At 39.1% G+C, this 11,740-nt stretch overlaps 1 protein-coding gene across 2 annotated transcripts; it reads left to right on the top strand.

Moving 5' to 3' along the window:
- The first annotated feature begins 251 nt into the window (after nt 1–251).
- LOC130538963 (urotensin-2 receptor) lies at nt 252–6,823 on the top strand. 2 transcript variants are annotated; one of them, XM_057057029.1, is made up of 3 exons: nt 252–2,263; nt 4,042–4,754; nt 6,045–6,823. In XM_057057029.1, exons 1-3 carry the CDS (start codon nt 2,227–2,229, stop codon nt 6,420–6,422), a joined length of 1,128 nt encoding a protein of 375 aa, XP_056913009.1. In that variant the 5' UTR covers nt 252–2,226; the 3' UTR covers nt 6,423–6,823. The 2 variants fall into 2 exon arrangements, with proteins under 2 accessions (XP_056913009.1, XP_056913016.1); XM_057057036.1 differs by lacking the exon at nt 252–2,263 and adding an exon at nt 2,284–3,271.
- The last annotated feature ends 4,917 nt before the right edge of the window (nt 6,824–11,740 follow it).

Genomic DNA, 11,740 nt, shown 5'->3' with positions numbered 1-11,740 from the left:
CAGGTTAAAAAAACAAAAGAAATAGAAATCCTCATCTTTTTGCTCCCCTGCCTCTGCCTGTCCCTGCAGGGGCATTTTCAGTAGCACACACAGCAGTAGGGGGAGGACAAGCAACTGTACTTTCTTAGCCAATGATCAGCTTCTCTGACACTTTTGTTTACAAATATGTAAAACATATGTATGTTAAATATGATCAACATGTAATAATGTTATATATAATTAACAAAATAATTAAAAAAAACTCTTAGGCAGGTAAAAAAAGACACACCTACCTAAAGTCATTTTTGTCTGGTCAAATATAACCTGCCTTGGCTGGTATTGGTTGGTTTGATTCGATATAGGAACTGATTCTAAAAAAAAAAATCATGTTGAAAGTTTTCGAAATGCATTAATATCAGCATATCAACCACAAGTAACATGACTGAAAAACTTATACATCCAGCACTTTATTAGTTTCAAAATAAATGGCACCTCCAGTATGTTCATCATAATTTTAGAAAGCTGGAGAATGTAGTTCATAGTGTCTGAGTGAGGCTCCACCCACTGGCCCTATCTCTACTAAGTAGTATTTTGTTTGTCAGCTTTCTGACTTGGGTTTATAACTCTGGAAATAAAAGCATTAGTAGTGTTGTCAGAAAATTGAAGAAATTCTTTTATGGTTTGAAATCACACTGGCTGAGCAGCTGATTTATGAAACAAACACCCTTAATTCCATTAGATTACCAATATGACAAAAATAATTTTAAAAAAATACAAAAAAGAAGAAAAGAGCTTTGCTCATAAAGGCCAGCATTTTCCAGATGTTGAATCTTGTTCTTACTGTTGACTGCTGATGTGAATGCAATGAGAAAAAAAAAAAAGGGGGGGGGGTATTCATTTAAAGTGGAGCTCTTGTTGGACTCTGCCAAGACAGTACTCCTTTTCCTCTTTTCATAGAGTAGCAGATAACAGTTTTGCAGTTGGACTGCTGCTGCTGGCCTTTCACCTTTTAACAATGGCTAGGGCTCTGGAAAAATGCAAAACAATCTAAGAATCAGCCAGAAAGGATGTGGAAATGGTATTTGGTCACCAGATAATTAACCATTTCTTAATCTCTCTCTAGTTACGTCTCCTTTCCACTGGCTGGCTGTCCCATTTGCACTTTAGCTAATGAAATTATCTGCCGTTAATTATGGCTTTCTGACTGGACATGTTAAAATCATTGATGTGCAACTGCTTTGGAGTAACAAAATTATTGAGTTTAATTTTCTGAGTAGTTGCTGTGGTGTGAGGGGATACATCATCACTGTAATAATACATAATACATCATGATAATAATCATGATAATACATCACTGCAGAATAATTTATCACCAACAGCAATGTTTTGGTTTTTTTTCACCTCAGTTGTGCACACCGTGAGACACATAGAGTTTTGCCTTTACAATCATAATGCTGATTATCTCTTTTACGAATAAACCATTTTATTAATTTTACCTGTCAAATACTTCCTCCAGTTGATTTAAAATCCATTGCTGGCTGCTTCAATACTATAACCATAGCCTGTAATCACTCCTTTCCTTCAGTGTCATTACTTGGTTCCAGCCAAATAACATTTTAACTTTAGGATCCTGCAAACCTTTCAAATGTAGCCACAACCTTGTTTGTCCATACTTGTCCATACCTCTGCACAATAATTGTAGTTATTGAAGTTTGCCTTAATACAGACTTTAAAATAAAATGCACTTTTGCAAACAGACAGTACTGTTCAGTTAAATTTTGTTTTTGTTAAAACTTCTGTTATTAAAATGTTTTACATATAGATTTAATTATTGTCTTTTCAAACGTAGTTGCATTTACCTTTTTGGACCTCTATCTACATAATGTACAAAATGTTATGAAGGTGTATATAATTCTTAGGCTATTTAAGTACACATTTAAATACCAAAAGTTTTATAGAGGGATGAGAATTCAATGAGCAAAATCCAACCACTCTGCCACCATTACTGCAGGTAGACATCATCTAAAGCCCCCCTCCCTGAAATTCATTATAGAAAGGATTAATGCAAAACTAAACAGGAAAGAAGAGTTGGAATGACATGGTGGGGATCCACAATCATCCACTCGTGCATCCTGGCTCGGGCGATTATTTTATTTAGGAACACTGGCCAGGTGTTCCCAGTTAAGTAATGATCATCAGCTGTGCAGCCAAGGATCCGCATACCAAGACACCTAGCAACCAAACTTCATGCATGCAAGCATGAACACAGGACCAAAAATGATAGGTGAGTGGATGAGGCTATGTGTAAAACCAAAGGCATATCTCTGCAGATGTAAAATTTAATAGGGTGGATTTACAGACCCAAAGTGAATGCATGAAATTGGACCAGTCAACTAGATGAACTATAATCTAATGCAGGCTGTCTTTCAGTTTGGTTGAGGTACCAGGCAGTGTCCATGACCACAGATAAAAGACTTACAATCATCACTAAAAAAAAGTCATTCAAATAAACCTAAGTTCTGATAAATTGCTAGACACTGACCTCTATCCTTTCTGAATACTAGACATTCCACACTTGAGAAAATTGTCTGAGTTGACTATATTGTAGCTATAAATTTATATTGCATGTGTGTCACTGGGTTGTTGTATATCTCATCTGTGACACACAGCCATGCTGCCAAATAAATGGCGCAGGGGTGAGAGAGGCACGCATCGAGCGAGAGCAGGGCACATTTCCTGCATACCTCCCTCCCGCTTTTTGTCTCCTCTTATTCACTTTGGACTTGTGAGAGAGTGCATCACCAGCTGCTCTCTCTCTTCCTCCCCCTCCCTCTCTCTTCCTTTCTCGCTGCCTCTGACACGTTCCTCCTGCTCACTCTCAGTCAGAGGGGATTCTCCGTAAAGCGGCGCCGGTAGCTTACTCACTTCTCATCACATCCCTGATGGCTCTTTTTTGCATTCCGAATTCAAATCCTCTGCCTTTAATGGCAGACTTTGCATCCAACGATGTTGTCATGGGTCTCCGAGGGTAGAAAAGGCTGGAGGAGAACTTTTCAAGCGACTGGATAAATAATTGAGCTCTGCAATGGAGCCATATCTGGCTCCTTTATGATTGCTGGATACATATTGTCCTATACATTCACTCCACCATGTGCTGGTGCTGTTGGGATTTTAGTGGAGTATAAATTCTTTTCTGGTAACGGAGGATTTTGGAGGAGCATATGTAACTCAAAACATGGATGATGGACGTACAGTGCAGGACTGAACATTCCTGTTAAATTCAGCAGCCCAGGTAGGATTATTTGTCTAAAACTCTACATTAATTCATCGAGGTATTCATGAAGTGTCACAAAGACAGTGGTGTAACATGATCAGCAGAACACTATGGCATGTGTGGCAAGAGAACAATATTTGCTGAACGTTCAGTACCGCAAATTTATAAAAGTTTAATATGCCTTTAGCAGTTACATTTGGTTCTTTCTGAAATAGTGCAGTAGCGCCAATCCTGATAATAGCTGTTATTTAGTTACTCACTTACATGAGTATTTCTGTTAGTGAATATTTTATAATTCCAAAACTGCCATTATTGGTGTCCTTAATAGTATGAATGAGTGTTCTAATGAATAATATTTATTTATTATTATTAGACAAATACATGGTAAGACAAAAGCAAGGGAAATAAGCAGCTCTTTGCCAATTGAAACAACCTTCTCAATTAATGAATGTATAAATGTAAAATAACACCAGATATGAAAAATGACAAAAATAAAGAAGAGAAAAAAAATCAATCTTGGAAGTGCTGTCTGTGTAGATTGTCAATCATCCAGGTCATAGTTATCCAAGATAGTTTTCTTTGTTAACTGGACTGTTTTTCTTCTCTTTTGAAGACGTTTCTCCTTCTATCCAGAAGACTGACTCTTAAATGCGAACTAGGATAAAACAAAGCTAAAAGTGAAGAAAAAATGGCTAGTAAATTGTAATTTAATAAAATGCCTTTCAAGTGCTTGCTGTCTGGTTAACACCGACCACTGACCACATCTTTGTCTGATCCCACATGTCCAGATATGACCACATCTATGGAGCCTATGGGTGTTCTTGCAGATCGTGAAGCTAATGCGACAGACTTTCCTATGGACACACACGAGGACAAAGCTGTCACCTTTACTATCAGCACCATACTCTCTCTAATGTGTCTTGTCGGAGTCCTTGGAAATATCTACACGTTGATCATCATGTGCCGCTCCATGAGGACTGCAGCCTCTATGTATATCTACATCATAAACTTAGCATTAGCAGATCTGCTCTATCTTCTAACCATACCTTTTGTGGTCTGCACATACTTCTTAAAAGGATGGTATTTTGGTGATGTAGGTTGCAGGATTCTTATCAGCATGGACTTTTTGACAATGCATGCCAGCATCTTCACGCTCACAGTTATGAGCACAGAGCGCTACTTTGCTGTGGTCAAACCACTTGATACTGTCAAGCGGTCTAAGAGTTACAGGAAATCCATAGCTCTGTTGATCTGGGTGGCTTCTCTTGTCCTAACCCTACCGATGATTGTGAGCATACAGCTGAAGAGGGATGGCACCAAGGCTATGTGTCAGTCATTTCTGGCCGAATATTCCTATAATATATACATCTCCATCCTATTTTGCACCAGCATTGTCGCACCAGGATTGATCATTGGCTATCTTTATATCCAACTAGCGCGCACATATTGGGTTTCACAGACGGAGAACTACAGACAGACCAAGAAACTTCCCAATCAGAAGGTCAGTGATTCAAATTTCTGTAATTATTTGTAAATGTATTTTCACTTTTTGTTATTTAATTAGTTTTAATTTGGACTAATCATGCACACTTTTCATCTAAATAGTTATAAATGGTTATATATAAGTTTAAATCTAATTGAAAACAAGAGCCAGTACCATTATGTCACTGGTAACAATGCACTTTAACAAGGAAAAGGTTGATTTAAAGTGTTTTTGGTAGCACAGGAAACATGCCTGATACATAAATCTCAAGCACATTGTCATGCATACTTGGCACAGGGTTCTCTTCTTTCAAATGTGATAATAGTTATCAGCACTTTTGCATTAATCATCTGACAAGCCTGTTTAACATTGTTACCAGTGCACGACTGTGCACTACTCTCTGACGATTGGTTTTAGGGAGGCATAATAATGCTATTTAAGAGAGGACAAGGTGGAACTCAAATACCTGGCTTTACCAGCCCAAAAACAAACATATATTCCCTGCAAACATGGGGGGTGTATATGTTTGTGAAACACATGAAAAAAGGACATTGAGGAGAATGTAAACAAAAATAAAATACAAACCACATCAGAGAAATAGCAAATGCTACAAGAAAACATGAGTTTGGAAATACACAACTTTTGGGGTGAGAAACAAAACTTTTCCCCCATTTGGGCTGTCGATTTATTCAAGAATGTCTGAAATAAGAGCAATATGAAAAAAAATATGAATAGGGGCTCCAGAGTTGAATGATTTTAAAATGCCACAACATCCTTTGTGTAAATGCAAAGTGCATTTTAAGCGATTTTGGGCATGTGCATTACAGTTGCAGGTAAACGAGCTTGCATAGTTGTCGACCATACGTAAGCCTAAGACAAGAACTTTGAGAGCAGAAGAAGACAGACATAATCAATCAATCAATCAATCAATCAATCAATCATTTTTTATTTATATAGCGTCTTTTACTCCCAATCCCTGTTCTTTACAGGTTTTTCGTTTTGTAGTGTCGCTTGTAGGAGCAACTCCATGTTGTCGGCAGTCCACTGGAAAACTTTGGTGCTCGCCATTATAATTGCTGTTGTTTTAAATATGCTCAGTGTTTCTTTATACACTTACTTGTATGTCTGGGGCATTACCATCAACTATTAGCCTGACATGTGCACTACAGCGTATTGATTTGCACGGAGATCGTGTTCATCTGCACAGGGAGCTGTTTTTCAAATAAATCTGAAAATGGGGCCAAATATCCCTAAGATGTTTTTATTGGCAGGATTCCCATTCTTATGGCTGCATCTCTTTTTCAAAAGGTATTGTACCTGATCTTCACCATTGTGCTTCTCTTCTGGGCATGCTTCCTGCCCTTCTGGATCTGGCAGCTGCTGGGCCAGTTCAACCCCTTGCTTCCCCTGTCCCTCAAAGCCAAGCGCAACATCAACTATCTGACGACGTGCCTGACATATTCCAATAGCTGCATTAACCCTTTCCTCTACACACTTCTGACCAAGAACTACAAAGAATACATGAGGAAGCACAAGTTGTCATGGTCGACCGGCAGCTACTTCCAGCGGAGGAATCGCTTTCAGCAATCACCGCGTCGCTCATCGTCTGCAAGCAGTCAGCAGTGCACTGAGAGCTTTATGCTTACTCACACACCATCCCTGAAAGCAGACAACAGCTGTTTGTAAGGTAGAAGCCTTTGTAAGTGCTAACACATAAGATAACTCCTTGCACATGACAAGTAACAGTAATCAGGCTCACTTAACACTTTCATTCTCTATTAAAACAGAATAAGGTATCATGACTCCACCTGCCTGTGTTACTTCAGATAGAGATCTCATATACTCCAATTAAGGGAATAGAATAGAAAGCCTTTGTTGCTATTGTGCTTTACAAAAATAACATAATACACAGCAGCCGCACATGCAGAGCAAATACACAATACTGATTTGGCATGCATCTGTATTGGCACTGTGCTCCATGAAAAGAGCTAAAAACAAATGTGAATGACTATAGTTGCTTCAGTGTCTAGTATATTGTATCAGAGAGAGAGAGAGAGTGTGTGTGTGTGTGTGTGTGCGTGTGTGTGTGTGTGGTGTGTGTGTGTGTGTGTGGTGTGTGTGTGTGTGTGTGTGTGATCTACAGATTTTGCTTTGTGTGGAAAAATCACTGCATCAAAACCAGAGGTAGATTGTGATTCCATTATCCAAATTCCATTTCGGACCTGATTGGAATCCTGATTCAAGAACTGTTTGTGTAACAGACCAGAAATGGATGTCATTTAAAGGTCTATTGGTTTATGATTGCAAATTTGAAAAGTTTCATCCACATTTATTTGCATCAACAATTAATGCTAATGGTACCATGATGTGTTGTGGGCTGGTCGGAGTGTTTGGAATACATCAACGATGTATGTAATTGAATGCATTTTGAAAGTCATGTGGAGTGCAATGTCTGGAAATGTTGGCAGATAAAGTACATGTAAAGCTCACAGATGACTCATATTTCTTTAAAATTCAAACACAACATGGTATTTGCATGTCCTGTCATTGGAAAAAGAAAGTTAAAAGTCTGGAAGAAGTGATAGATGCTGGCATGCAACATTCAGCATACAACCCCTGGAGCCTTTTGACTTCACTAAGGCTCAAGAATGGACAGATTGCATACAGCAATTCGAAAGACAAATGAATAACCTGGCTCAGAAGCCAATTAGGTAAATGCAGTGATTCACCCATTTTCTTATTATTTGTGTGAGATGAGACAGACAATGAGAAGCATGAGGCTGAATTATGCTGATCTGTCTATGCCAAAGTGAGAAATTGCCTGTGAATGTCCACATTTCAACAGGTGCAAGCAGGAAACTCATGAGAATGTTGATATTTGTGATTGCCCTATATAAATTATTGGAGCACTATAGCTGATAATGCTGTGACCTTCTCCCTAAAACACCCAGAAGAATTCCCTTGTTGCTGTTGTGAAAAGTTAGGGAGGAGCTTAGGGATATGGAGTAGCTGGGAGTTATCAGCCCAAGAACAGTCCAAGACTGAGGCTGTGTGCGGACTTTACCGGTTTGAAAAAGTACCGAGAAACGTACATTCTGCCATCACTGGAGCAGAGTCTTGGACACTTTGCTGGAGCTAAATTGTTTAGCAAATAGGTTGCGAATATGGCCTTATGGCAGATTTCTCTTTCTCAAGAATCAGTGATGGTCGTAACACCATTCAGGCAGTTCCACTTAAACTGTCTGCAAATCAACTCAGCAGTGGAGCAGTTTTAGTGTGTAATGGCAGAGGTCATATGCCTGGAGGGTGTCGTTTGCCAGACCAGTGATCTTTTGGTATGGGTGTTTGGACCAAGAAGAGCATGGTGGCCAAATGCATGCTATGAAGAAAGGATAAACCAATGAAGACACTGAATGTGGGACTGTGAACTCTCAAAGAGCAAGGTGGCTTTTCTCAGCAATTGACATGCGCCCTGATCTGAAAACGATTGATGGGATCATATGTGGCAGAGGTCATCTCTGTGGTGGCTATGTATGACCCTAATACAGACACTAACGTGTCAGCAGATGCGTCATTGTATGGCTTGGGAGATGTTTTACTCCAGTTTCTGGAGGAGGAATAGCATCTTGTGGCGTACGCATCACGTCACCAGCTAAACAGTGCGAAGCACAAGTGGAAAAGGAGACTTTGGGCCTCATGTCGCCATGTGAGCGATTCAGAGACTTTCTGCTGGGCACATGATTCACACTGGACACCAATCACAAATCCCTTCTCGGTCTTCTTGGAGCACAAGCACTCGATCTTCTGTCACCAACAACCCAGCAATTCAGAGTGAGACTCATGCACTATATGTACGCAATCGTGCATGCACCAGGAAAATTGATGTGGACAGCTGACACGCTGTCACACTATCCTCTGAATGTGAGCTTGTATGAGAGCTCATAAAGAGTACATATATATGGGGGACTGTATAGTTAAATACCTATATTGACAGCCTAAAGGAGGAGCTTGAGGCTGAAAGTGTCGGCTCATGTGTAATGATGTGTGCAGCCAGTGCATACAAAGCAAAAACCACTAGCAGGATTTTACTGGCCAGAGCAAGCTACACGTACAGTAAAAGATGGTCTTCTTCTGAAAGACTTGAGACTTGTGATACCGACATTGATGTGCAAGGTAAACTGCATGAAAGACACAAAGGTATTGTCAAATGTAAATCACATGCTTGCCAGTCTCTGTGGTGACCAGGGCTCAGACAGCAGATAAGTGAAACGTTACTCAAGTGCAGGAAATGCAAACACGAGAGGCACAACCATGGTAAGCCACTTCTGCCCTCTGAACACCCTGACCACGGCAAAATTTTGGGGCAAAGTTCTTTGATCTGGAGAGGAAGATGTACCTTCTGACTATTCATTATTATTCATGGTATGTTGAGATTAGACACTTACCACACAACAATTCCACTGACATCACAATGTATCTGATATCAATATTTGCATGCCAAGGTGTTCCAGTGGCTGTCATGTCAGATAATGGACTCCTCTTTTCCGAAGAAGCTTTGTCATTATGCAGGCACGTCATCAGCGTCTATGGACTACAGTGCCAATGATTCCTTCAACTGGACCCTGTGCTGCCAGATAGCAGCATTCTGGCTCAGAAGATAAACAAGAGGATATCAGATATTAGAAACTACGACAGGTGTCACAAAGATCCTGAGAGACAAAAATTCGGTGCATCACTGAGGTTTCCTAACCTGCCACTGAGAAAAGACCATTGAGTGGGACAAGAGAGATGAACGCTTCCTGCCCCCAGTGTTTATCAGGAACTCCTACAATGGAAACACACAAATTGTACTATGGATATGCTGATTCATTTAATGTTTTTATGTTTACTGTGTGTCTAACATTTCCTCCAACATATTAGGAAAAGACTGTAAACAAAAAATATTTTCCAAAAATTGAGTTGTGTTTTTTGTTTTCCAAAAACATGTGCTGTAGAATACGTAAATGATGTATGTTCTCAAATGCAAATTGAGAGTCATGTCGGGTGTGTTGGCAGATTAAAAAAATATGTGAAATATACAGTCTTGACTCACATTTATTCGGAATAAAAACACAACAGGGTGGTGGTAAGATGGGTTCAGGGCCCAGATATCTCTCTAAAGTTTGATTTACAATATTAATGAAATATCAAGTGACATGTCTTATACTTTAAATAGGGGTTGGATGTCAGGTGCAAATGGTCTCTGCAGAAGGGCTGTAGTCCTCATGGAGTTGCAGAGAAGGGCAAAGGGGCAAACCAGAAGGTTTTGATCTCTGGATGCGCACAGAAATGGATACTTGTTAAATGGGTACTTGTTAGTTGTATGCCATATTGTGCACTGTGTATTTTGGGAATAATAAAACAGCAAACACTCTCCAGCAAATTAAATCTGCTGTATGTGACTAGACTAAACCCTTTATTTCTTTTAGGAATAACAATGATATTAAATAAAGTATCACATAATTGTCACAGATTTCAGCACCAACAGTTATTTTTATTGACACTAATGACTAACCAGAAGCAGTATGAGGTTCGGTTACTGGCAGCAGACATTAAGCCTTATATTTTCATCAATATTAGTTGGGCAACCCTCTGCTGAAATAAATAACAAAAAAAAAGAAAGAAAAAACATAGTAAAGCCAGAAACCTTTCTGCTTTATTGCTATATTTCCAATTACATTAGCTTTATATTTGTCTTCTCCCCAGAGTAAAGAAAGAATCCTTTTTTCCCTAGGATTTCCCATAAATCACATGTGCTGCAAAAATGGCTTCATATTTGTGTCTGTGCCTGTATTCTTCTTCCAGCGCCTGCCCCCTGCTCTCTGTATATGTGTGCGTGTGTTAGGACAGCCATTACTACAAGTCCTGTAAGTGATCATGACTTTTTACTTTCAGACTCAAAATATACCAGAGAGCTGATTGCTGAAAGTTCAGCTCACAGTTCATGTTTGGTCCATGAAGGTGTTTGATGTGGTTATTGGTGCATTGATCTGTACTAGTCCAGACCAAGAACATAATTATTGGTCTTCACAACGACTAGGTGAATAATGTAACGTGTCATAGATGCATATTAGATTTGAATGAAAAGATTCAGTTAATAAGAGTCTCATTTCAGAAGAACTTCACAAGTTGATCTTGGCCTTGTTCATTATTTTTTGAGCATGATAAATTGTGTGTGAACACTGTAGATAACAACACTATAAAATAAATTGAATGGAAGAACATGAATGGAAGTATATGATATGTCCTATTTTTTTCTAAAATTAATTCTGTGAGGAATAATGTGGTATTTACATTATTTGTACAGTTGAAACTGATGGTCAGATACTTGTATGTTGCAGATGTTTCTCCATACAATAAAACAGTTTTAACGTTTTATAATGCTTGTTTATGCAGAATATGTATCTTACCAATTGGATGGACTTAACAGGACGTTCCCACTGAAAAGGCATTCTGGGACTCATAATTCTTAATTCACACACAAATTCACATTGTACTTTCTAGGATAAATAATACAGTGAACATGATGGCTTTGCTGACATGGTGGCTTTGCTTTCACAGAAGATTGAAACTCAGATACCCTAGCTTAAAAGCTTTTGACCCCTAGATCAATTGGACCTCATTCTCTTTGGATCTCCTAACATTGGTGTGATTTTGATAATCTAAAGATCATTGAATGTGATTAGACCGACTAAAGAACACAGCTGAGTAAATGTTAAAAGAACACTTTACAGAGGTCATTTTGAGGACAGCATCAGTGTGTTTCAGTGTTTGGTCTGCCAGGTAATGGAACTGTCAACATTAGCTGCATGGCTGCCTGACCAAATGTGAGCTCCAAAGTGAAGAATTGAACCTATGTCCCATAACAAAGCCTGTGAAGGACTACAGTACTGTAGTTCTACCTGTAGCTCATTAAAATGTGATGTCGAGACCAGGTGTGTTTAATTTAGTGATTTTGACTTAGT

The sequence above is a fragment of the Takifugu flavidus genome, chromosome 1, assembly GCF_003711565.1.
Source record: "Takifugu flavidus isolate HTHZ2018 chromosome 1, ASM371156v2, whole genome shotgun sequence".
NCBI classification, from domain to species: Eukaryota; Metazoa; Chordata; class Actinopteri; order Tetraodontiformes; family Tetraodontidae; genus Takifugu; species Takifugu flavidus.
The sequence above is the reverse complement of the archived record's forward strand: the minus strand, read 5'-3'. Positions and strand labels throughout refer to the sequence as shown.